The sequence below is a fragment of the Macrotis lagotis genome, chromosome 7, assembly GCF_037893015.1.
Source record: "Macrotis lagotis isolate mMagLag1 chromosome 7, bilby.v1.9.chrom.fasta, whole genome shotgun sequence".
Lineage (NCBI taxonomy): Eukaryota > Metazoa > Chordata > Mammalia > Peramelemorphia > Peramelidae > Macrotis > Macrotis lagotis.
Window position 1 is genome coordinate 189,988,635 of NC_133664.1, and position 27,781 is coordinate 190,016,415.

The following is a 27,781-nucleotide window of genomic DNA, read 5'->3' on the forward strand; positions in this document are numbered from 1 at the left end:
TAGGTTAGAGAGAGAGAGAGAGAGAGAGAGAGAGAGAGAGAGAGAGAGAGAGAGAGAGAGAGAGAGAGAGAGAGAGAGAGAGAGAAGTAACCCACTTTCTCCTTTACGTCAGTGAACTCCGAAATGTCCTCCCCCTGTCTGCCAGGAGCCTCTTAAAGACTTGTGAGTCCAAGCTAGGAGGCAAGAGGCTGGGGCTAGAGGGAAATGAGCTTTCTTTCGAGGTTCCCGCCCTCATCTTTCCCCATCCTTCCCCTTCGGATCGCAGCTCCCCTTTGGCTTGTCCCGTAACTCCCTCGCCTCAGCCGGCCCCGCTTCCCAGCACGTAGCTCCCGGCTCCACAGCATCAGCCTGGCGCACGTCAAACCGCTAACCCAGAGGGTGATTTATGGAGCACACCCCTCCCCCAACTTTATCTTTCCTCCCAATGTCCACTACCCCCCAACCGCATACAGAACGGGAAGATGATTGAGCTGGGGGAGGGGGATGCTGTTACCACCACTCTTTCCCCGTGGTTCAATTGTACCTTTTTTATTCTTTTGACTATTCCTTCTGAGATCTGTCCACAAAGTGACGAATAAAAGCCTGCTTCTGTGCACTGGGATGGATGGAAGCTTCAGTGACTTGACTGGTGGTCAGCCGGCAGCGAGGGTGAGGACTCCAGTTGGTCTAGCTGCAACAGATTCCTGTAAGTTTCAGCTCTTCTCCTGGGGCGGGGTGGGGGGTGGGGGCATTGTCTTCTTCACTTTTTTCCAAAAAAGTAGAAAAAGGAGAATAAAGTTAAAGTCTCTGGTGTGTGCTTTGTGTTTCCTAAATTCTGGGATGTTCTTTGCCTACATCAAAGTTCATTTGTGCAAGTCTTTGTAACTTCGTCTTGGTTTCTGCCTTAATCCTGAAGTTGGAATAAAGTTCTTTCTCTATTTACCTTACTTCTTTGCAATTCATATTTTGCAGTTCAAATTTGAAGGATGGTTAGTGTCTAACATTTTATCGAGTATAATGAAACATATAACTTATGTGCTGGCAAGAATAATGCCTCTTAGACATTGCCTGCTTCTAAAAATGTTCAAGGAAGTATTCTTCCAGTTCTGTGGATATTGCTATTTCATTATTACCATTTAATATGCATTATCATTTTTGTGGCCTAACACAACTCTGGAGTTTTGTGTGTGATTATTCCTTTTTTAGAAATTCTAATAACAAATATAATTTATTCACTATACTCAAGAAGAAAGGGGGAGCTCCTAGTTTCTTTTGTTTTGAATAAGGATTGTATATGTTTAACACCAAGAATGAAGGGAGGGGTGGCTAGGTGTATCAGTGGATAGAGCGTACCGGTCCGGAGTCAGGAGTACCTGAGTTCAAATCTGGACTCAGACACTTAACAATTACCTAGCTGTGTGGCCTTGGGCAAGCCACTTAACCCCATGGCCTTGCAAAAAAAAAAAATTGCAAGAATGAAGGGGAAAATTGAAGCTAGGACAAAAATCTCCATCTGAAACAAATATTTAAGAAAAATCAGAATTTCGCTTGAATAATTGAGGAAAATGGTCCAGTTTCCCACATTGATTTGCAGGTATATAAGTAAGTTATAGCCAATAGTTATTCCAGAAAGGAAATTTTATTTTAATTATCTAGCTAATGATCTCAGTTCTCCAATTTATAGACATATTCTCTTTGAATAAAAGTATTACATAAACTTAAAAAATTAGAATTTTAAAAATTATCTTTCTCCCTGTGTAGGAAGACAAATCAGAGAGGAAGGAATAGGTGGAGAAGCAGCTTATAATATAGGTTGGCTATGATAAAAGGAAGATGTTGGCCAGAAAAAGCATCATTCCAGAAGAGTATGTGCTGGCCCGGATTGCTGCCGAGAATCTACGCAAGCCACGTATCAGAGACAGGCTTCCTAGAGCTCGCTTTATCGCCAAGAGTGGGGCCTGTAACCTGGCCCATAAGAATATTCGGGAACAAGGGCGCTTCCTCCAAGACATCTTCACTACCTTGGTGGACCTGAAATGGCGCCACACACTGGTGATTTTCACCATGTCCTTCCTCTGCAGCTGGCTGCTCTTTGCCATCATGTGGTGGTTGGTGGCTTTTGCCCATGGTGACATTCATGCTTACATGGAGAAAAGTGGTATGGAGAAAAGTGGTGTGGATTCCAGTGCTTGTGTGACTAATGTCAGGTAAGAATGTAGTCTTAGTCAGATGAGGAAGAAAGTGAGATTGATACAATAATCAGAACCCAAATGTTTTGTCAACTATCAATTTATTACTCAATATAATGGATTCTTAACTTTTAGTGGTGGTGGGGGGTTACAAGCTCCTTTGGAAGTCTGGTACTGAATACAGATCCCTTCTTAGAATGCTGTTTTTAAATGAATGGAATAAAATAAATAATATTGCAAGAGGAAACCAGAGACAGGTGAAAATAAAGATGTATTTTTTTTCTCATCCAAGTTCATGAACTTCTGAAATCTATCCATGGACCCCTTGGTGACCAGATCAAGGATTCACAATTAAGAAGCCCACTTACCCATAAGTTTGCCTGAGGAAAAAATAGCAAAGGACTTGATAGGGTCTCCCAACACAAAAACAAAACTGTACCTTGTTGCTACAAGTAATTTAGGACATCTGAAAACAAAAGTGCTACTTTCATTCAGTTTATGTCTAAAAAATCAACTTAAGTGAAAACATAGCTCCCTTAAAGAGCTGACTTCTCTTGAAATATATCATCTGATATATTTTTAGATTGATCTAAAATGAGTTTTCAATAGAAATTTCCCAATCTCTCTCTTTTAAAAAAGATCAATAGGGTATTTTATTTTGGCAGCATATACTGAAGTGAAAAAATATAAAGCAAGATGTTATTGCTTCAATTCAGAAATATTGTAGTCTATTTTAAATGAATAGAGACAATTCAGTAGAGACAAACAACAAATTGATTACATCATGGGAGTTTTCCCTTTAGAATTTTCATATATTGAGAAAATCCAAAAGTTCAGAAAACTAGGTTTTCTGACTAGGGTCCCTAGTTAAGATATCAAAAGATAAAAAATAACTTACCCAAATGCAAAACCTTTGCTGTCAGAATTCATCTTTATGTATTTTGCTATTAAACAGCTATTTTTGAAATTAGATATTTAAGCATTAATCAATGCTATAAAACATATATTTTAAAGAATGTTCAGCCATTGAGGGAGCTGTCTATAAGGGATGTATTTAAAGATGCTTTCTCATTTCCAAATGGATGTAGAAAGAATTCCTACTTCAGGAAGAACTATACTTTGTGACCTCTGAAATCCTTTCTAGGTCTAAGATTTCAGAAAACCAGTTATGAAATCTTAAGAAAAAAAATCAGTCTTTACATTTTCTAAATCTTGAGAAGTTTTTAAAAATCACATTTCTTAAATATTTCCAAGCCATTTAGGTAAAGATGATTTTAAATCTTTTGATTAAACTTGGTAGTTCAGGTATTAAATTTCCTATTTTTATGTTTTTAATGTAATATTGAGTAAAGATTATAGTAATTGCAATAATTTCACAAAGTTGCTGTTAACTGACAAAGATGGAAAAATGCCAGGATATTTTATAAATAATATGTCAAATTCACATACTACACAAAATTAAAAACTTTCATTAGCTCAAAGAAATCTTTATTTCCAAGAAATTATGAAGCATAAAATCATTACTCCCTTCTTTTTAAGAAACTAACAAGCCAAAAGAACTATAACTTATTAATCTCTGAAAGTACAGCAAAAGAATATTTTTCTAGAGATAGTAAGCTATACATTTAGCTCTAAATTATTCCATTAATTTAATTATTGAGTAAGTTTGTTAAAAAGAAGTCATTAAACTGAATGTTGATGTTATACTAAATAAAAATAAAATAAAATAAAAATCCAATAATTGCTCAATAATCAGTGTAAAAGAGAAATTAAAATCTTAAAAGTGGTGAGTGACTTAGAGATATGTTTGACTATAAAGCTAATCTTAATTCAAAAGAATTTATTGTCATCAAACTTCGGTATTGATAATTCATGTTTATTTTTGAGAAATATTTTTGTTCAATCTATAAAGGCATATCATTGATCATAATTGGATAAGCAAACTGAAATAATGGACTAATAAACACATGGTTAATTTTGTTAATAGCATTGCACTGTGGGTTTTGCCACAAAAATGTAATTCAGTAATCTATAAGTGATTCTTTAAGAATCTAATCTTTTAAAGTATTTTTAAATTTTTCTAAATCAATTATCAGAAAGAATTTGTTAAGTGCTTATCCTGTGCCAGGTACTATAATAAACACAAAAAAAAAATCCATTTTTTATTCTCAAAGAGTTTGCATTAAAATGGTGGAGAGAAATACATATATGAGCATATTCAGAATATATATGGAGAGAGAATAAATAAAAATAAATTAAAAGTAATTTAATAAAATTTGCTATGCATAAAGGTACCATCAGCAAGGGCCAAATTCTATGAAGGGGAGGAATGAGAGTATGTTTCAAGCTTGGGGGCTGGTCAACTGACCAAAGTTGGTGATAAAATGTAGCATAGGAAGAACCAAGAAATTTTGTTGTCCTTTTGATTGAATTGAAGAGGGAGGGAGGGAGAATAATGTACAGTAACTCAATAGGAATGAAATTGTGAAGAACTTCAAAAACTGAACCAAGAAGTTTATATTTGGTCCTAGGGGCAATAGAAAGGCAACTGAAATTAATTGAGGAGGATGACCTAGAGTTGCAATAAAGGAAAATTTCTTTAGTGACACTATAGAGGATGGACGGGGCTAGGAATAAATTTGAGGGAGAGAGATCAATTAAGAGACTAGATTATGAAGACCTGAACTGAGGTACTTACTGTATAAATAAAAAGTAATCAACTATGAAAGATACTGTGCAAGTAAAAACAAAATTTGATGAAGGGATTTGAATATGTGGGGTTTAAGAAGAATGAAGAATCAATGATAATACTGAGGTTATGAACTCAGGATACTGGGAGAATGGTGATACCTTCGAAACACAAAAGTTTGTCTTGGGACAGGTTAACAAGTTCATTTTTGGATAAATGAGTTTGAGATGATTTTAGGACATCTAATTTGAAATGTCTAATTAGCGATTGGTATTGATAGATTGAAACACACACAAGATATTTGGTTGGGAGACAATAATTAAACTCATATCAGCTGATGAAATCACCAAAAGGACTAATATAGAGAACAGGACATAGCCTTGAGGAACACTCACAGTTCGAGGGTATGATATGAATGATGGATGATACAACAAAGGAGACCAAGGAGTAATCAGAATATGAGAACAAGGAAGAAAGACTGCTCAGCAGAGTCAAATGCAGCAGAGAGGTCAAGAAAGATTAGGATAGGAAAAAGGCCATCAGGATATTGTAGTTGAGGATTTTTTTTTGACAAAGAAAATAAAGTGCAGTGTTTTACTATACTGGACAAATAAAAGTTATTTCTGTTTTTCATTGTATTGATTCAGTCCTCTGAATGAATGCTAAGTGATATGCAGGGAAATGATCCATGTGTATGTTGAAAAGTTTGACAGTACCAGAGTAACCATTTTATTTTTATTTGCAAAACCCCTTAACAAATTCTGTAAAATGTGTTTTTCAATTTTTTTTGTTTCCTAACAGTATTTTTTTCTACTTCAGGATACAGGAAAAAAATATAGCTAGATCATTATTTTATTGAAACTCTTTTGGTACAAAAGTAAAAACACAAATATTAATGACTATGATATTATATGCTTCAATTTTGAGAAACTATGAGTCCTGTTGCCTTTCTAAAAAATAGAAAACCAAAATCTAATTGTTTGATGGATAGTCATAAGGATTTTCAAAAAGCATTTTATCCCTGTGATTTAAAATTAAGCATTTCTTATGTTTGGGAAATATAAGAAATTATAATTCCATCAGGCTTTCTACTAATTGTACAGTTGAGCTCAACATCAAAAAACACAAAGAGTAGCAGAATCTAGCCAACAATGAGCTAGACTGAGTCACAGGTGTCCATAAAGCATAATAGTCACACTGAAGTACATCATTGAGAATCCAGAAATGACCTTAGACCTTTAACTGTCTTTATGACCCTGAGCCACTTAATTTTGTTTGCCTTGGTTTCTTCATCTGTGAAATGAAAACAGTAATAGCACCTATCTCCCAAAGTTGTGATGATCGAATGAGATAATTATAAAAGACTTAAACAGAGTGTCTGATAGATAGTAATGGTACATTTAAATACTAGCTATAATTGCATTGTTGTTGTGGGGCAAATGAGATATTGTAAAGTGCTTACCACAGTTCACACAGTAAGTGCTATATAAATGCTTGCTATTATTATTATATTAAACATCCTCCCTAGCCATCCAGTAAAAATTGATCTAATCAAGTTTGCTTTGTTGCTGCTTTAATCACTTATGTATTTGAGACCAAAAATGGATTTTTCCTACCAATCTTTGCAGGATATTTTTCTGACATTGTTTGGACAATGGGATACATCAATTCAACAAAAGCTTTCCAGGAATGAGATAGTCTCTACTCAATTAGAATCTGCATTTCACATTGTGATATTTTGTATTATTAATACACAAAACAGTGTATGTATTTGTTCATGATATCTACAATCAATACAAAAGAGAAACAATTTGGCTGCTTTGTTTGATAATTGGTCTAGTTGCCATTGGATCATCTTTAGAGCATGCAGATTACCAGTTGTGTTCTTTGTGAGGGACCATTTTGAATGACGACCACATTGAGGCTTCTTTTTTCCATGAGCCAGTGGAAGCAGGAATTGAATTCTTCCAGAGACATTCAATAGCTTTGTAATTGCTGATGGTTGTGTGATTGTGGATAAGTCACCTTGGCTCTCCAGATTTCAGGTCCTCATCTGAGATCAGAGATAACAATACTTATATTAGTTCCTGTTCACATTTGTGAGGAAAGCATTTTGAAAACTTCAAGGTGCTCTATAAATGTGAATTATCATCAGCATCATCATTATTATTAGACATCAACAACAAAAAGTCAAAACATTATTCTTGAGAACATTCACTTCTTGAATATGGACGTATCAATGAAAAAAGTCATAGATACATCTGGTTCCGTCCAGTAGAAAGATCACTGGCCTAGAAAAGTGACCTTGGGGAAGTCATTCAACCTTTCTCCCTCCCTAGTTTCCTTATCTATAATCTTGTCAGGCTTACTAGACCAATTTGGAGATAAAATGAAATATTTTATGTGAAAGTACCCTATTTTCCAAAATGATCTGTAATTACAAAATATTATTTATTTTTCATTATATAAATTTGCATGGAGAGTATGTCAGGTATATTTGCATTCCCTGAGTCCTAAAATGCCCAGTATATAATATAAAGAATTATATATGCTACAAATGTTTGTTGATGACTATTATTTAAAGTTCATGATTTATCAAGCTTTAGAAAATCAATAGCTTTAAAAACAGTGAATTAATATATTTAAATACTCTAAATATTAAAGTTCAGTTTTAAATGAATTATTTTGGTATCATATTTGTTCTGTTCATTAGGACTTTTTAAAATGACTTCTGAATTTAAGAACAGCTTTCTTGAGCTGCTTTTGCTTCTCACGAATGAGACATGGTTTTTAGTGGGTCTAATAAGTAACAATAAGAAGGGTGTAATATATTTAAGATTTCCTAATAAGAAAATGCCCCTTGAATGGCTAGAAATAATTGGAGTAAGTTAGAGGTATGGAAAATAATGTGCCTCTGGAAAGTGAGATATTTAATTTCATTCTTTTCTTCAAATACAACATATCTTTGGTAAGTTAATTGTATTCATGTTTTTATGGGTACTTGATTATTTGTTTCACTATTCAAAATTTGTCTTAATGACATTAGTCTGGTGTATCATTTCTTTCTTACAGATCTTTCACTTCTGCTTTCCTCTTCTCCATTGAGGTTCAAGTGACAATTGGATTTGGTGGGAGAATGATGACTGAAGAGTGCCCTTTGGCTATTACTGTTCTGATTCTTCAGAATATTGTAGGGTTAATTATCAATGCTATCATGTTGGGTTGTATCTTCATGAAAACAGCTCAGGCTCATAGACGGGCAGAGACCCTGATTTTCAGCCGACATGCAGTAATTGCTGTACGAAATGGCCGACTCTGTTTTATGTTCCGGGTAGGTGATTTAAGGAAAAGCATGATCATCAGTGCCTCTGTACGAATCCAAGTTGTCAAGAAAACAACCACCCCTGAAGGAGAAGTAGTGCCTATTCACCAACTTGATATCCCTGTCGACAATCCCATAGAAAGCAACAATATTTTTCTGGTAGCCCCTTTGATCATCTGCCATGTAATTGATAAGCGTAGCCCCTTGTATGAGATCTCAGCCACTGACTTAGCCACCCAAGACTTAGAGGTCATAGTTATCTTAGAAGGAGTGGTTGAAACTACTGGTATCACCACTCAGGCTCGAACCTCTTACATTGCTGAGGAGATCCAGTGGGGTCATCGCTTTGTATCTATTGTGACAGAAGAGGAAGGTGTATATTCTGTGGACTACTCCAAGTTTGGCAATACAGTCAAAGTGGCTGCTCCCCGCTGTAGTGCCAGGGAGCTAGATGAGAAGCCTTCAATACTTATTCAAACACTTCAAAAGAGTGAGCTGTCTCATCAGAACTCTCTGAGAAAGCGCAATTCCATGAGAAGGAACAATTCCATGAGACGGAACAATTCCATGAGAAGAAACAATTCTTCTCTAATCGTGCCAAAGGTACAGTTTATCACTCCTGAGGGAAATCAAAATACAACTGAAACGTGACCGTGGATCAATACAAAGTTGAGGCCCATATCAGGTGCTTATTCTGGACTATAATCCAGGATTGCAAAAGCAATTTACTTTTTCTACAGCTTTGTCAGTGCACTAAATTGTACTCCTATCATTACAGCAACACATGATATTATCAATAAACAATAATACCCAGAGCAAAGACATCACCATTCACATTGTCTTATAATTTGGGTTTTATAGCCAAAAATTTTGAACTGTAAAAGAAATTAAATATTCCTAAAGGTAGAAGATATTTTCTCAAAATGAATTAAAATTGCCCTTAAATATGATTTTTTTTACTGTAGTTATTAATGTGAGCAAAATGTTCCTTTAAGAGAATATGTAGAAAATTATATTGGCTTCTAATACCTTGGTTTAGAATGTTAGGTCAGAAAATCCTGACCTACTGAATCATAATCTTTTCTTCAAAAAATGGGAAACAAATCCCAAATCCCTGCAACAAAACTATCTTTCCCCAGTTAGGACAGTATCTCCTTCTTTCATCTGGGATAGGTCTCAAAAAGTCAGAAGGAGCATAGAATTATATAGAGCAGGAAGGGTGCTTCCTTCCTCATTTTACCATTGAATAAATTGAGGCCCCCCCAAAACCTAACTGAATTACCTGAGATTCCATAGCTAATAAGAGTCTGAAGGGGGGATTTAAACTCAAATTTTCCTTACTCCAGGTCCAGGGCACTAACCATTATACAACACTGCTTCTTGAGGAAAATTGTGTTTCTCTTTGTCTTTAGTAGCCTGGCAGATAGTTCTTGCTACTCCAAAGGAGATCCAATTTTTGATGCCCCTAAAAAGCTCCATGTCATTTCTTTTTCTTCTTTACTGCAGTTCATAGGGTAGAATTGGATATGGAGTCTTAGGACTAAGGGTGGTGAGTGAAGTTAGTATTTCTATAGTTCCTTAGGAAAGAGTTACCCTTTCTTAGTGAAGTTTGAACCACTCTTCTAAGGGAATTATTTTTGCCAGTCTTTATTTTTCAATCATGGATTGAATACATAATGTACCAAGAATATCTTAATTTATATCCTCAGAGTTACTTGTTTCCTGGAAAAATCTTATTCAATATTTTAATCAATTAGAAGAAATCAATTAAGTACCTGTGATGGATATTATTTCAGACATTGGTAGTCTTTCGTTTTACTGTTCCTTTGGGGAAGCTAAATGGCACAGTGCATAGAACACTGGCCCTGGAGTCAGGAGGACCTGAGTTCAAATCCAGTCTCAGACACTTAATTACCTAGCTGTGTGACCTTGGGCAAGTCACTTAATCCCATTACCTTGTAAACAAAAACAAAAAAATTTTACTATTCCTTTTCTAGCTAGAATAGACATAGCCCCAGAAGCCTATACCAGTTTTCTATCAGTGTTCTTCCCCATTTGTTCAAGTCATTGGGCATTTTTAGTCTGGAAGAGAGAATAACTTTGGGGGAGGCTAGGTGGTACAGTGGATAGAGCACCAGCCCTGGAGTCAGGAGGACCCGAGTTCAAATCCAGCCTCAGACGCTTAATAATTACCTAGCTGTGTGGCCTTGGGCAAGCCACTTAACCCCATTGCCTTGCAAAAACTAAGAGAGAGAGAGAGAGAGAGAGAGAGAGAGAGAGAGAGAGAGAGAATAACTTTGGGGGGAGGGTGGATAATAAGTGTCTCTGAACTGAAGGGCTGATATGTGGAGGAGGAGGTGTTCAACTTGCTCTGGTGGACCTGAGGGGATAGACATAGGAGCACTAGATTGAAGTTGAAAGGAGCAAATTTAGACCTTTTGTGGGGAAACTTCCCACCAATTAGAGCTGTTCCAAAGTAGAAGAATCAAATGCCTGAAGAAGGAATGGATTCTTCCTTCTTGGAGGTCTTCAAATAAAGTCTTAATAACCACTTGTTAGTCATGTTGTGGTGGAGATTCCTTTCATAGTTCATCTAGTGGGTCTAGATGGCCATCCCTGAGGTCCCTTCCAATTATCAAATTCTGTGATATCTATCTGTGTCATAATTGGCATGATAAATTAAATCAGTTATTTATCAGATGAACAACTGATGGGAAACTGGAGGATCAAAGTCTTTTGGTGAACATCAGTATTACTATCTGTTGCCAAAGATAGAGTTGATGGTGTTTGAGTCAAATTAAAGCATAAAAAAATATGAGTTTTTTCAAACTCATTTAAATTTATAATCATCATTGTAGAGCTGAGGAAAAGAGCCCAGAGTTCATTTAGACTAAACTCCTTTTTTTACTGATAAGAAAGTTGAGATGCAGAGAAATGAAATGACTTTCTTGAGGTCAAACAGGTAATAAAATGTAGGACTATATTCATAATTTTTTTTAAAAAAAAGGTAACATAGTACAATGGAAGACTCGAATCAAATTCTGTGACTGAAACTGCCAGTGTGCTATTGAGTAATTCCCTTAATCTTCATGTGCTTGCATTGTACTAAACAGCCTCTGAGGTTCCACTTAGATTGAGTCCTACCTTTCTATTTCATGACTGATTTAAAAAAAAGGATAACATCTAGATACAAGTATAATTCCTCCTAGTTAAACTAGATTCCTTTACTACACTTTCACCTGTGCCTTAACCAGAAAAAAAAAAAATTGATGCTATCATCAAATGTGATGGGCACTATTAAATTGTGGATCTCTAAAGGAATGGTTGAAAGTCATCAGTCCATTATAAGGCAGCCTCTTTGATGTTCCTGTAGCTTTCATTTCCTTAGTAGGCTGGACTTAAATGAAAAAACAAACAAAGATGAGGGTACATAGAAGACTTCGGAAATGCAGGATTGCCTGGGGCATGGAGGAGGAGTACTGTTTTATTGCTTTGGGAAAAAGGTTGCCAGCTCTTGGATCAGCTCCCAGTCAGTCAACTGACTGAAGTTGAATTCCTTCCTCCCTTCCAGTTTCCCCTGTGTGTATGACAGGAATGAAGAATTCAAAGGAAGATATAGTATGGGGTAAGAAAAACAGGCATAGGGGGGTGGAAGAGATGGAGGAAAAAAAATAATTTGAACCTCAATCAGTGCATGATTCAGACCTAATATAGAGTAGAAACTGTCATCAGGAGACCAGAAACTTGCTGCTTGAGCATCCTTAAAAGAACAGTAAGAGAAAAAACTCAATTTGTAAAATTTGGAGATAAAAGAAGTACCCTCGGATATCAGCCAATTTTACCCCTTAATTTTACAGCTAAGAAAAGCCAGGTCCAGAGATGTAAATGACTTATACAATATCACATAGGTAGTAACATAGCAGGAATCTGAACCCAGGTCCAATGACTATAAATCTGATACTTTCCAGAGTTACAACTAGGAATTTTTATATTTGGGGTAAGATGCAGAAAAGATGCATTCAGTTGGGGAGTGGGGGGGAAAAGACTTCAGGACACTTAACAGCAGACAGAGAGTGGGGAGAAGAGAATCATTGATAATTTCCTATTTTAACCAATTTTTCTGGCTAACCAGCTTCTATTGGTAGAGCTCAGGAGCATAGAGGGATGGTGCAGTGGAAAGTGTTGTTTTTAGAATTTAAATACTGGCTCTGGGACTTGCTACTAAGGTGACCCTGGGCAAATCATTTAACCTCTCTAGGCCCCTGTTTCCCCATTTATGAAAATGAAAGACCTCCAAAATCTCTTCCTGCTCTAAAATCTATGAACAGAAGCAGTCTGTTATGGTGGCAGCCATGAAAGTGATGCCAATGTAGCCCAGGTCAAGACAATGTGTGCCCACATGTTCTCCTCCCACATGTTTGTGGGTAGAGGATGATCCTGTTAGTAGTAAGGATCTTGTTGATTTATATACAGTCTCAGGAAGGAAGGGGGGCACATGCTGTCACTTATTTCCTATGTTCCAACACCCATCTCCTATTATTTTTTTAAATCGCTTTGGCCTCAAAGAGAAAGCACTAATACTCTTACAAAGGCAGGAAGGAGTGACCACTTATGACAACTGATGCCAATGAGATATCCTGTCCCATTATTACTAGAAGCAGTTGAATTTTAGAATATGGCTACCCCATAGGTTCTTCAATTCTGGCTTCTAGTTTCACATCAACCATTGCCTTAAGTCTGAGTTCCCCTTCCAATGGGGAGGTGGTAGGGCAGAGTTTTAGGGTCTACCAGGGCCAGGATAGGTTTTCAGATCCACCATTTTGCTTTACCATTACCATAGCATGATGATTCTTGGCTCAAAAGTTTTAAAACATTGGAGGTTTCCCATTGTTCCTAAATTTAGCACTTTCTAAAACAAAGTCTCATTTGTCCTACCCTGTTTTGATCTCTGCTCTTTCCACTATATTAGGAATAGCATACTGGAAATATAGGCAAAACTTTCATCATATTAATTTGCTGTCCACAACTCCCCTCCAAGACAGATTTACCATTTACCATACTCCAAATAAGTAGAGACTGTGTTCTGGGTCGAGGGAACATTGAGAACTACACTTACAGATGTGCCATGAAATTTAAAAGGTCAAAAAGAACCACTCTTGTGGCACAAGAAAGAAATCTCTCAGCTTTCAAAAGTAAACCTAGCTTACCCCCAGAGAAGAGTTTACATACTCCAGAGAAGCTACAAATCCCCTATCCATTAGTTAGAATAGCCTTTGTATGATTTGGCATCTGTAAAACAAAATGTCTCCTATAAATCAATAGTAGAACAAGGATGATAAGATAATCACATTCCCTCTGGCTTCTCCTTCTCCCCCTCTCCTCTGCCCCCAACTTTTGTTATTTTTAGCATGTGGAAGGTGGGGACAAAACTAGGATTAGTGTCTCTAAGGACTAGTGTATGAAACTAAGCATAACAAATTCTACAGTCTGTTAAAGAGGAAGAGTAAGGGTCAGACTATTCCCATGATCTTGATGCAGAATTTTCACCAATAATGATGGGAATTTCCCTATGGCTAAGAAGATATAGCCCTTGATAATTGATTTTCTTTACATATTTTGTACTTAGCTTTAAATTCATGAAAACTTAAACTTTTAAACTGATGACCAAAATGCCAAACCACAGCTTGATTCAGATTATTTACATCCTATGACAATATATTCTAAGATGTTGTATAATATCTAAATGTTCCTAAGGAAATTCTCTTGTTTGTATTATGTAGTCTACCATTCTTATATGAATATTTATAAAATTCTTCTTTATCTATTAGTTATTTCAGTTATTACAACCAGAATGCAGAAGGATCTATTCTTTAATGATACTAACATCGAAGTAATTATTTACCAAATTCAAACTAATATGTTAATTTTTATCAGAAAACACATACACATGAGCACAATTTACTGCAAATATAGGTGTAAGACTAGCTCAAAATCAAGAAAAGCTTGCAACTACCAAATTTTATGTAGCAACTACAGGGAAGAACAGTGGCTTAAAATAGCTCCATCTAGGGGAATTTTTGCTCTGGTTTTCTTCTTCCCATTTGTTTGACAAAGAGCAAAAGGATCTTATGGTTGAAAAAACTTAAAATCCAGACATCCAAACTTTTTGACATAGAATAGCCATTTAGCTAAGCAGTGCCAAAAGGTCTTTTTTTTAATGTGCACTTCTTATTCATCAAAGACATGTCTTTGCTATAGTCTCTTTCCAAGTTATAATTAGAAAATTCTACATAATATCCCCACCCCTAAAAAAAATACAATCTAGACAAAAGGTAATTCTATATCTCCACTATGGTAGCAGCTCTCTTGTCTCCCAAAGGAGCCTATTCACATTCTACACAATTCAGGTGTTCATGCTTTTAAAGTCCCCCAGTTCGATCTTCAGAAATTATAACTATGTGATTCAAAAATCAGCATTCTCAAATAAATCATCAAGAGCTCTCTATCAACACCCTCCTTACAATTTTCTCTAGTCTATAGTTTTTAACCTTCTATATAATGATGGGAAGTGGAAAAGGAGAATAAAAAGACTTCGAAGTTGTTATCCTCTTAGGCAATCCTTTGCTCTTTATTATGCATAATGATGGACAGCAAAGCTTTCTTGACTTTGAATATCCTACTTAAAAATAATTATAATTGAAATGCTTGTAATATCTGGATAGTTACTTTATGTCTGAAGCTAAATTAAAATTGAAAAAACACTCTAAATTGAAATATATAGCAAATAAATCATTACCCAAAATAACTAATTCCAAAGACAGTTTAGAAAGGTGGCAACTTTCCTATTTGTTTTCAAATAGGATTTTGGCAAAAACCGTTATCAGTAATTTTCAAAGCAAATTTTCAAAATAGCATAACTTAATAGACTGATTCCATTCAACAAGTTTCTATGGACAATTTATTTATTAATATTAGGATTGCCTACTTCCAGCATTACATTAGAGGGCTTTCAGAGGAATATTATCAAGGATCTCTCCTATCAAAAGCACAAAAACAAGAAAGTCATAGTCAGCATATAGTAATTCCCATTCCAACTCCTAGAGATAACATTAACTTCCTAGTCACTTACCAGGTGAAACTGGAACCCGGTGGCAACTGGAGGAATCTAAGGGAAAAAAGACATTTGTTTTAAAACAGCACTATCGAAGTTCCTAACAGATCATAACTCTGTATACCAGAATTTGTATTTGAAGGTTTACTACAGTTTCTGAACTAAATTCAGAAAATTCATTGGACCTTCATTTCTATTTTCTGTTTCAAGTCACATTTCTTTGTGTTGTCCATGAATTAGTCAGATATTACCTTGAAGCAATCCACCAAAATACTTTAATAACTTTGACTAATCTGGACTACTTAAAAATAATTTAGATATCAATATAATCAGATAATTTTAACATCAACAAAATTTTGTATGACACATAATTGCATTCAACAGAAACTATTATTCACAGATTTGATGTTCTTTACACTACCTCTAAATGTTTTTTAATAAATTCAAATGAGAAATTGAAAACTTATAAAAAATATCTAGATCTTTAAAATACAAAAATAGTAAACACAAAGCAAAAATATCTATTGAATGTTTCCAACAATGTATTCTCTGTTTAAGAAAATGTGGATAGAAGAAATTGTTATGTCAGTTGATTATCAGGTTTCTTCTGATAGATGCAAAATCACAAAGTCAATCCTCAATAGCCATTTAAAGCACTCAAATATTAGCAGGAGTCTTTTGTAATAGATTGTTATCCAGCCCTTAGAAATATTTTTATTTAAATTTAATGTATATCTAAATGAACATGTTATATATAGTAGATTATTTCAAGTAAAAATATATTTTCTGTATTTTGTGTATGGAAACATTTTGTTTGATGATTTTCTCAATAATAAAAATCATTTAAAAAACAATAATTTGAGTATCAAAGTATCAATATTAATAGTATAAAGTTTTTCCATTTAACTCCTAGACATCAAGATACAAAATTGGGTTAATATATATTCAAATTATCAGCTCATGAGCCTCATCCAATGGTTCCCTTATTCTAGATCACATCAAAGGACACATTAACTAAAACAAAGACCTCTAATAAAATTTCATAGCAAAATAATGAGGAAAAGTCCTCTTTTGTGCTTAAAAGAATATACTTTCTTACAGATTACTTTGCTACCAATGGTAAAGAAAATACTCATAATCCTGGAAAACTCATAACCCTATAGTTGTGACTCAGTTGGAAGCTGCCACTTGCTATTTTTTTCCTTAATATGCAACTAAGTCTTCTTCTTTGGATAACTAGGTGGCACACTAGGTTGACTGCTGGATCCGGAATCAGGAAGACACTAACCCTGGGCAAGTCACTTAATCCTGTTTGTCTTAGTTTCCTCATCTGTAAAATGAGCTGGAGAAAGAATTGCAAGCCACTCTAGTCTCTTTGCCCAAATGGGATCATGAAGAGTTGGGCACTACTTGAAATGTCTGAAGTTTCCTCTTTCTTGAGTTCCTGCTGCCATCTGATACTCCTCTGAAGAATTTAGGAAGACTACTTACCCTTAGGGAATATCCACTATTCTTTTGTGAGGCAGTCCACAGTCCTGAGATATTTCATTTTTTTGAAGGGCTGGGGGAAGTGGAATCAAATTCACAAGCACATCTAACCAGCACAACAAAATTTTCAAATAGAGTCTGGTTTTAGGACTTACTTTCATTCTCTTTCAGTACCAGGTCCACAACATATCTAGTTTGGTGTTAATAATTTGCTTTCAATTCATATTATGCCTCTAGTCATGAACAACAAAGTCATCAGTTTTACTTAACCATATTGGAGGGGAATATGGCATAAATAATGATTTGTCCTACAGTCCTTAAGCTACCCACCCTACATTCACTCCCAAATAACACTAGGTACAAATAAGTTATAAGTAATCATCCCAAACATACAGAATTTAATCAAGTCAATTTAATTAACATTTATTGAGATTTCTTGTACAGATGATGACGTGAAAAGTTTCAACTAAATCTAACTCCCTTGAAGCCTACATAAAGAACAAAGTTGCTCTGCCTAAAATATAATATCTACAAACAAATGAGATAATTATAAAATCTACAATAAGGTAAGCTTTTGAAAAATAATAACAATAAAAGCCCAGCCGATTGGTCTAGATAACTGCTTTGATCCATAACAAGAAAATAAAAAACAGGTCACCTGTCTTTCATTAAAATCTGGTCCTAAGCCAGATAGTTGGATGGATGGACAGATGGATGACTGGATGGATAATTCACATTTATTAAGCACTTAGGTAATATATTAAGCACATACATATATAAGAGAAAAAAAGTCTTTTTCAAGAAACTTACATTCTGATGGGGAAAAAATACATAAAGGGTAGTTAGAGAGATGGAAGGGAAGGATAACAAGGAAACATGGAAAGACAAAGTGGAAATATTAAGAGTGATTCTGGGACTAAAATGGAAAGTAAATGGCTTATGATTCACCCTGATTCTTCTCGAGGTCATTTGCAATTCCAGAAACTGATGATCCAAGAGAAATTCTAAAGAAACATCAAGGGTTAGGAAGAAGAAACTTTACTAACCAGTTTCACTAGGGAGATTTAAAAAATGAAAAAAAAAAAGAAAGAAAATCCTGAATATGAAAGGAATATTACGGTTTAAAAAAAACTCGGGATAAAAGAAAAGAAATAATTATGAAAGAATTTTAAGTAGAATGCCTTCAAAGAGAATGAATTGACCACAATTATTTCAAGAATCGATAGGGGCAGCTAGGTGGCGCAGTGGATAAAGCACCGGCCTTGGAGTAAAGAGTACCTGGGTTCAAATCCAGTCTCAGACACTTAATAATTACCTAGCCGTGTGGCCTTGGGCAAACCACTTAACCCCATTGCCTTGCCAAAAAAAAAAAGGAATAGATGAAAGGCTTACTAACAGAAATGAAGAAAAAAGAAATGAAGGAAGATATAAATAAACAAATTAAAGCTCTTGAGGAAAAACTTGAAAAGATAAATAATTCAGGACAAAAGAAAATCTTACCAAAATAGTAAAATTCCTGGTAACTATTGTCTACAGTCTTCCAAATCAAGGCCTTTCTTTTAAAAAACAATTTTTAATATTTTTATTTAAAGTTTAGAGTTCCAAATTATATTCTTCCCTCCTCTTTTAAATGCTCTCTTAATTTGTTTGTTATCATTCTCTATATCTAAATCATGTACCCATTTGGACCATATCTTAGTATACAGTGTGAGATGTTAGTCTATACCTAGTTTCTGACATACTGTTTTTCATTCTTTCTAGTGGTTTGTCTCAAATGAGTTTTTGTTGCAAAAGCTTGGATTTATGGCTTTATCATGTATTAGATTACTATGGTCATTTACTATAATGTAATTTCTACCTAATCTTTCCCACTGATCCATCACTCTATTTCTTAGCCAGTACCATCTTTCTGATGATTATCACTTTATATTATAGTTTAAGATCTTGTATATCTAGACTACTTTATGCATTTTTTCAATGTTTGCCTTCATATTCTTGAACTTTTGTTCTTCCAGGTGAATTAAATAATTTTTTCTATTTCTAAAATAATTTGATAGTTTAATTGATATGGCACTGAATAAATAGATTAATTTAGGTAAAAATTATTTATTTTTAAAATTTTTACTATATTTTATCAGCTCAGCCCACCATTAGCAATTTATATTTGTCCAATTATTTAAATCTGATTTTATTTGTGTGAAAAATGTTTTGTAATTGTTTTCACAGTTTCTATGTTGTTTTGGCAGATAAATTTCCAAGTATTCTATATTGTCTACTGTTATTTTAAATGGAATTTCCCTTTCAATCTCTTGCTGCTGGACATTGTAATATATAGAAATGCTGATGATTTATATGGACTTATTTTTTATTCTGCAACTTTGCTATAACTGTTAATGATTTCAAGGAGCTTTTTAGTTAATTCTCTAGGATTTTTTTAAGTATAACATCATATCATCTGCAGAGAGTGATGGTTTTGTGTCCTCATTGCCTATTTGAATTCATTTAATTTCTTTTCTTTTCACACAATAGCTAACATTTCTAGTAAATATAAAATAATAGAGGATATAATGGGCATCCTTGCTTCACCTCTGATTGTACTGGGAAGACTTCTAGCTTATCCCCATTATAAATAATGCTTGCTGATGGTTTTAGATAAATAGTACTTATCATTTTATGGCAGACTCCATTTATTCATATATTCTCTTCTCTTTTAATAGTGCTGTATTTTGTCAGACTTTTTCCTGCATCTATTGAGATAATTATATAATTTCTGTTAGTTTTGTTATTAATTTTAAGGTCAATTATGCTGATAGGAGTCCCTTTCTACTTAAATGAGTTAGATACCAGATTCACAATTTTTCTCTTCTCCCCAACTATTTCTTCATACTTGTGGAATTCAGCATATGTATGTATAATATATATATATATATATATATACATATATATATATAACCTCTCAAACATTATAACTACTCAGTTCTTCAGCCCACACACATCTCTATATCACTTTGACCATACACAAAGATGATCATATCCTTAATCTTGCTATCACCTATGAATGCAACAATTCCATGTTCCAGAATTCTGTTGACTTTACCTCTCCCTCTGTCTTCCTTTGCCAAACTTTACTCTTCATCAACATCATAAACTCCAATTCCTCAAGCCTCTCATTGTCAGCCTTTCTCCCACCCTCTCAGGAGCCTCAAGGCTCACCTAAGAGTCTTGCCACATATTTTAGAAAAAAAAATTAGACATTCACAAAAAAAAAATCTCTCTTCTTTCTTCTTCCTCACTTCCTATCACTGAGACCTTCTGCCTCTCTTATTTTACATGATAAAGTGACCTTACTCCTTCCCATGGCTAGCTCCTCTATTTGTTCAAGTGAGACCATTCCATCCTATCTGCTCCAACAGATTGTCCCTCTGTTATCCCTAATTTGTTATTTAACCTCAATCTTTCCCTTTCTACTGACTCCTTCCCTACCATCTAGAAACATGGCCATGTCCTCCCATTCTCAAAAACATTCACATGATCCTTCTTTCCCCTTTGTAATCCTATATCTCTTCTTATCCTTTGTGGCTAAACTCATAAAGGATATCTACAACATTATGCCTCCACTTTCTTCTCACTCTTAAACTTCTTAAAAACTCTAGCTCCTAACTTTATCATTTCACCAAAACTGCTCTTCCTAAAGTTACTCATAATCTTTTTTTTCAGATTTTCTAAGGCAATGGGGTTAAGTGGCTTGCCCAAGGCCACACAGCTAGGTAATTATTAAGTGTCTGAGGCTGGATTTGAACTTAGGTACTCCTGACTCCAAAGCCAGTACTCTATCCACTGCGCACTTAGCCACCCCTACACATAATCTTTTAACTGCCAAATCCAATGGTCTTTCCTCAGTCCTCATTCTACTTGACCTTTCTAGAGACTTTATCACTGTTGATCATCCTCTTTTCCTTGGTACTCTATTGTCTGTGGATTTAACTTACCTGCTCTTGACAAATGAAGGTTACTAAGGAATAGTGTAAAAACATAATAAGGTAACTGGAATTGAACTGGACTAAAACAGGAAAAGAAAGGATTGGAGGTCTGAAAGAGAATGAATTTGGGGGGGGGGAAGATATACAAGAAAAATCAATTGCGATTAGCGAGTTTCAATTAGGAGAGAATTGAGAAAGGGAAAAATTTGAAGAAAGGGGCAAAGCTTAAAGTTGTTTCTCTGGTCTAAGGAAAGTAGACCGCTTTTACTAGTGAGAACTAGTGCCAATATATTATATTTCTTTCCCTTTATCTTTTGTGGACATAGAATAAAGAAATAAAACCAGGATTGATGCAGAGAAACAAACCTAATTATCACAGCAATAAATGTGAATAGAATAAACTAACTCATAAAATAGAATCAGAAATAAAATCTGACTTTATTATTTACAACACATTCAAATCATAAATACTTATACAGAATTCAAATTTGTTGTTCAGTTTTTTTTTGGTTATTTCCAACTCTTTGTGACTTCTTTTTGTGGTTTTCTTGTCAAAGATGTTGTGATTATGTGACTTAAATAAGGTCACATATCTATCTTAGTACACTATACACATCTGATATTATTCAGTTGTATCCAGCTATTCATGACCCCATTTGGGGGTTTTTCTTGGCAGAGATACTGGAGTAGTTTTGCCATTTATTTCTGCAGTTCATTTTATAGATGAGGAAACAGAGGCAAAAAAGGTTTAAGAGACTTGCCTGAGGTCATATAGCTAATAAGAGTCTGAGACTGGATTTAAACTCAGGTCTTCCAGACTCCAGGTCTGACTCCATGCTCAGTGAACAACCAAGAACATTCAAGAAGTTATGAAGAGAAGGAAAATTGTCAAGTGTATAAAGTCTTCATAGTAAACATTTTCAATTCAATTCTACTCTATGTAGTCAGTTTTTCTATGATATATATGTTCCTGAGCATCACTTCACTATACTATTGATACCCTTGGTCCTCTGATGGCTGCAAAACTATGGACTACAAAATTTTCAATCTGTAACAAAAGACAACTGAGGTAGAACTCCAAGGATGATCAATCAATTTACTAGGGAGACTGGTGATCCCTTTGCAATTGTTTCCAAAACCTTCCTTAAAGTCAAGGATCCCTTTGCTTAGATTCTGACTTTTATATGGACAGTGAGAGAGAAAATAGAATGAGATGGTGTAACTCATGTTTAGTTAGATCTAGAAATGATTGGCTAAGGCAGAGAAATGGAGGAAATTCATCCCATATTTGACCAAGAAAGATGTTCATCAATCTTAGTTATTTTGTCAGCAGCATTCTTGAGCCTCCACAAACCATCTCAGTAGGAGCTTCCCACCTGCTAGCAATATTCTAGGGCAAAAAATGTAAAACACACATTTGTAACAAGACAACTAATACACTCATATAAATGGGAATGGAAGTGTGGCTCTAATACAGTCTCTAACACAATATAGACCTAATTAACAAAATATAAATCTATTGCTAACCCAAAATGAGTAATATAATCATCAATATATAATGGGCTAATTAATTCTAACCTACATAAACTCTTAATCTAAAAGAAATAAGTAAATCAAACTTTATTCTCTCATACCTAACAATCACTGATACCATTAAATCACAATGAACTGAGTAAATAAATACTGATTACATTGGGTAGTGGTATCAAAATTATCTTTCTACAGCATCAAAATACATTTAAAGTGAGTGACCCCAGCTTTTGTCTATATCTTTTCCTCCATCGTCCTAATGTGTTAGTTGTCTTCAAACCTCTCCCATGTGAGATTAAGGTGGGGCTGTCCTTTTTCCATCGCAATAATATGATAACTTCAAATACGTAACTTCTTTAAGTTTCATGAGAATATTTGACTGAGTGGCAATCCTGAGAAGTACAAATACATTTTTTTTTAGTTTTTGCAAGGCAGTGGGGTTAAGTGGCTTGCCCAAGGCCACACAGCTAGGTAATTATTAAATGTCTGAGGCTGAATTTGAACTCAGTCACTCCTGACTCCAGGGCTGGTGTTCTATCAATGTGCCCCCTAGCTATCCCAGTATGAATACATCTTGAAGCCAATCTTTTGAGTATGAAAAGTGGGAATCCCCTGGCTCTTAGTACTGACTATACTTTGGGAGGAACCATCCAAAATTATTTCAGTTCCTTTTGAAGTAGATAAGCACTGGCAAGAAGAATGAGTTTGAAACTTGGTCAAGTTTGCCAGAAAACATAGGCCTGGAGAAATGTATTTCAATAATATAGAAGAAAAATGAAGATAAAATGTCAATTCAGTAGTCTTGCAAAAAATATTTTATGTTTTGATATTTTAAGCATCAGTTTCCTAGAAGAGGTTAAGTATTGATGAGTTATTATTGCTGCTTGTTTAAGTCATTATTAATGTGTTTTTGTGATTCCCTTAGGTTAAGAAGTTCTTTTGTGTTGAGGAAATAAATGTGTGCTCTACAATTGATTTGCATTATATATTTAGTACCTCTCTATTCCCATCCTTGACCTCACTTTGAGGGAAACCTCAGACTTGAGCCAAACCCAAGCCTTAACTAATTTTTCCCCTGGGCTGCCTTTGGGCAGCTACATATCAAGAGCAGAGTCCTTGATGGATTCCAGACTAAATTCTAACACTGAATATTGCGTCTACCAACTACCCAACTGAGCATTTACTTCACAAAAGATCAACACCTCTTACCAGAACCAGACAATATACTTGTTAATGTGGGCTAGAATGACTGTGGGAAAAGTGTACAGGTGCTAATAAACAGCCTTTTCAACCAAATATTTGGTGAGAAAGGATTCTTTCTGTAGCTCAAATTCAAATGTCAAGTAAAACTCCTGGATTGATAGAGCTAACACAGTTAGAACTTTACTGGCTCAGTCAGAGTAGAACAAACAAATAATAAATCTAACTAGCTGAGAAAATGGTATGAATTTCATAGACTGAGTTTCTCTTGGCATCCAGTTTTATCTTAGCAATAAAAATAATTAAGATCTAGAAAAGGGATCTCCAGTATGATAGTGGAGTGGAAAGAAAAACTGATTCAGAAACACAGCTCAATCCCTTCCCATCAAAAATGAAGGAAAAAAGAGAAAAATTGGAAAAAAATTTCCAAGGAAAAAAATTCTAGGAAAAGCAATTGGGATTGGGAATAAAACTACCACAGAGCCACTGTGTCATATTGCTCTTATTTATCTGAACCAACATTAACTCATTGGTAACTTCACTGCCACAAGAGATAGGGACCCTTCATCATACACATCATCTTCTCTTTGCTAGTGAGGGTAGAGGGATCACTATGGCAACTTCACCTATGGGTTCCTTATGTTTTTCTCCATTTGCCCATTGTTGATAAGATTTGGAGGATCTTATGGCCCACCAAACTACCCATCACAACTCATAATCGTAAGGAACTTTCCTCTATCATACCCTCAGTAAAATCTCAGACTGCTCTCAAATGCTTCCTTGTCTTGAGGGGGGCAAATCTTTTCTTCCACCTCTATCCGGAAAGTTTTATGTGATCCCCCTGCTACATATACTTCTCCCCACTGCTTCCCTGACCTAGAACATGAACTGGAGGCAATCCTACTCCATCTGGACTTTCCTGAAAGTTTCCCTGCCTTTGGGAAATGAGACCAGAATGAGATTCAGTTGCTCTGAGCCTCCTCCATTCTCCTGGAGGCCACATCACTTTTTGTTCCTTCCTCCTACATTACTCTCAGACCTCTTAACCTATTTCTATCATTAAGAAAGCATCCTGGGTGAGACTGACATTTCTACTATCCTCCAATGCTGAGGGGACACATGGCTTTATATATATATATATATATATATATATATATATATATATATATATATATATATATATATATTTCACTAAAGCCTTCCATGTGACTGACTATACTGAAGTATAAGTTCCAGCTTTTGCTGGGTTTGTCCAAGTTAAATCTATAAGACCTGCCCCTTCTCCCACTCCCAATTATTGAATATAATAGAAAATCCAAATTTTTAAAAAATTTAAGTTTCATCAAGCATTTATTGTCTTTACTATGTTACCACAAAAAGGAACTGAATCCATTTCTTATCTAGTAACTAAGCACATTTTATAGGCTGTTATATTACTAACAATACTGTCAAATCAATAAGTATTTATTAAACATTCCAGTAAGTATTGATAATATAAAAAAAAGATAAAAACAGTTTTGGCTTTAAAGGACTTCACAGTCTAAGGAGGGAGACAATACACAAGCAACTATATACAGACAAGAGATAAGAACAGCTTGGGGGAAGGGGGGGGTCTGTATTTAGAGAAATTTCTTGCAGAAGATGAAAGTTTAATTGGGCCATGAAGGAAGTCAGGAAAGCTTGATGAGGAAGGAAGAAATGAGGAAAGAGAGTATTCCAGACATGGAAAAGCTAGTGAAAATTCCCAGAGGAATTTTTGAGGGGGAAAAAGGGAAAATAAGATGTAAGAAACTTGGAAAAGGTAGGGAGCCTTTTTTAAAGAACTATAAAAAATACACAAAGCTTTTAATATATGATTCTCAAGATAATAAGGTGCCTTAGGAATTTATCGAATTGTTATGAAGGGGCACGTGGTTAGGTCTAAACTGTAGAAAGTTACTAAATAGATCTGGGGTAGGAAAATTAGTTTTTTTCAATATTACCTATTCTTTTATTTTAATATTTGTTTATTTATTTTTCACATTGCTGCAATAGTCTTGCTGTAAAAGTAAATATACTCCCTCCCACAAAGATAGACAAACATCAAGAAATATAACATGAGAAAAAAAAAGTGTGCTTCAGTGTGTATTGTATTCAGAAACCATCAGTTCTGTCTCTGGGAAGGATCTCATTTTTTATCATCAGTCCATCAGAGAAATTGCTTCAATATTTTTTCCTACAACTGCTATTGCTGACTGTGTTTCCCTCCATCCAATTCCTCCCCACCTCCATTTATACTATTCTCTCTCTCTCTCTCTTTTTCTCCTTTTACCCTTTAGCTTTTCAAAAGTGTATTGTAGGGGCAGTTCAGTGGTGCAGTGGATAGAGCACTGACCCTGGAGTCAGGAGGACTTGAGTACAAATTTGGCCTCAGACAATAGTTGCCTAGCTGGGTGGCCTTGGGCAAGTCACTTAAATAAAAAATTAATAAAAACTGTGCATTGTATCTGACTACTTTCTTCTACGATCTTCCCTCTCTTCTGTCACCCACATCCCAGCATCCTCCATTAGGGATTGTTGTGTGTGAGAATACTGTAAATTATCATCACCTGGTCTTTGAGCATCAGAACCTTGTTTTACTAAGTGCCATGGAAGTGGGAATGAATTAGGATCTGGAAAGGAAATTTAAGCACTTGTATTCTGGTAAATAAATGGAGCACTTGGAGATCTTTATCGTCCTTGTCTCCCACCCTTCCAATGCTGACCTGGGGAAGATTGAGGGAGTCCAGAAGTGGGACTCAACATTTCTCCTCCTGTCCCCTTTCTCCTATCACTTTCCTCTCTGAGCCACTTCCTGTAACAATGAAAGCTCACTCAATTCCCCCTCATCTTTCACCCTTACTCCTTTACAAAAGCTTTTTCTCCACTCTTTTATATGAAATACTTAGCCTATTCTACTTTTTCTTTCCTTTTTTCTCCAGTACCTTCCTTTCTTGCCCATTAATCTTTCTTTATACTATATTATACCTTCATATTCAACTCCCTCTGTGCCTTGACTATATATGCTCTTTCTAACTGCCCTAATAAATGAGGAAGTTTATATGATTTATCAGTATCATCTTCCCTTGCAGGAAATCAAGCAATTCAACATCATTAAATCCATCATAATTTGCCCTTCCCATCCATCCTCTCCATGCTTCACCTGAGTCCTGTACTTGAAGATCAACCTTTCTGCTCAGTTCTGGTCATTTCATCAGGAAAATTTGAAAGTCCCCTATTTCATTGCACATTCATCTTTTCCCTGAAAGAGGATGCTCATGTTTTCTGGGTAATTGATTCTTGACTGCAATCCAAGAGATTTTCACTAGAGAATATCATATTACAAACCCTATACTGATAAATACTGTGTAATCCTGATTGTAGCTTCACAAAATTTGAATTGTTTCTTTCTGACTACCTGTAAATATTTTCTCCTTGACTCGGGAGTTCCAGAACCTGGCTAAAATATTCCTGGAGCTAGGTGGTGCAGTGGATAAAGCACCAGCCCTGGAGTCAGGAGTACCTGGGTTCAAATCTGTTCTCAGACACTTAATAATTACCTAGCTGTGTGGCTTTGGGCAAGCCACTTAACCACATTTGCCTTGCAAAAACCTAAAAAAATATTCCTAGACTTCATTTGGGGATCTCTGTCATCAGGTGATCAGTAGATTCCCAAAATTTCTGTTTTTACCCTCTCCTTCTAGGACAGGGTAGTTTTCCTGGAGAATTTCTTGTAAAATGAAGTCTAGGCTCTTTTCCTGGTCATGCCTTTCAGGTAGTGTAATAATTTGTAAATTATATCTCCTGAATCTATTTTCCAAGAGAGTTGTTTTTCCAATGAGGTATTTCATATTTTCTTCTAGTTTTTCATTCTTTTGGTTTTGTCATATTGTTTCTTGATTTCTCACAAAGTCATTAGCTTCAAATAGTTCCATTCTACATTTGAAGGAATTATTTTCTTCAGAAAGCTTTTTTTTATATCTCCTTTTCCATCTGACCAATTATGCTTTTTAAAGCATTCTTCTCCTCATTGATTTTTTTTGTTTTGTTTTTGCAAGGTAATGGAGTTAAGTAACTTGCCCAAGGTCACACAGCTAGATAATTATTAGTGTCTGAGGCCAAATTTGAACTCAGGTGCTCCTGACTCCAGGGCTGGTGATCTATCCACTGTGCCATCTAGCCACCCCCTCATTGGCTTTTTGAACTGTTTTTTTTTTCCATTTGACCTAAACTCATTTTCAACATATTTTCTTCAGTATTTTTTTATCTCCTTCA

At 35.2% G+C, this 27,781-nt stretch overlaps 1 protein-coding gene and 1 long non-coding RNA gene across 7 annotated transcripts in view; one reads left to right on the plus strand and one right to left on the minus strand.

Moving 5' to 3' along the window:
• The window catches only part of LOC141493233 (uncharacterized), a 45,966-nt gene that overhangs the window by 1,960 nt on the left and 16,225 nt on the right, over window positions 1-27,781 (minus strand). For 3 of the 4 annotated variants that reach the window (XR_012470155.1, XR_012470156.1, XR_012470157.1), the window contains exons 2-4: window positions 15,309-15,344; window positions 6,733-6,910; window positions 524-742 (exon numbers count right to left, since the gene is read on the minus strand). This is a non-coding gene — a long non-coding RNA (uncharacterized LOC141493233). Of the gene's footprint in view, window positions 1-523; window positions 743-6,732; window positions 6,911-7,927; window positions 8,690-15,308; window positions 15,345-27,781 lie in introns of those variants that run through there. The other variant, XR_012470158.1, reaches the window with a different exon arrangement.
• KCNJ8 (potassium inwardly rectifying channel subfamily J member 8) lies at window positions 7-16,027 on the plus strand. 3 transcript variants are annotated; one of them, XM_074194298.1, is made up of 4 exons: window positions 7-162; window positions 555-685; window positions 1,741-2,186; window positions 7,930-16,027. In XM_074194298.1, the coding sequence occupies exons 3-4, from the start codon at window positions 1,813-1,815 to the stop codon at window positions 8,828-8,830; spliced, it is 1,275 nt and encodes a 424-aa protein (XP_074050399.1). In that variant the 5' UTR covers window positions 7-162; window positions 555-685; window positions 1,741-1,812; the 3' UTR covers window positions 8,831-16,027. The 3 variants fall into 3 exon arrangements, with proteins under 3 accessions (XP_074050399.1, XP_074050401.1, XP_074050400.1); XM_074194300.1 differs by lacking the exon at window positions 7-162 and adding an exon at window positions 195-221; XM_074194299.1 differs by lacking the exon at window positions 7-162 and adding an exon at window positions 228-378.

Excerpts from the sequence above, each read along its gene's own strand:
- KCNJ8 (XM_074194298.1), top strand. The coding sequence starts at position 1,813 with ATGTTGGCCAGAAAAAGCATCATTCCAGAAGAGTATGTGCTGGCCCGG. Across the intron at positions 2,187-7,929 it reads GCTTGTGTGACTAATGTCAG|ATCTTTCACTTCTGCTTTCC; the intron begins GTAAGAATGTAG and ends TCTTTCTTACAG.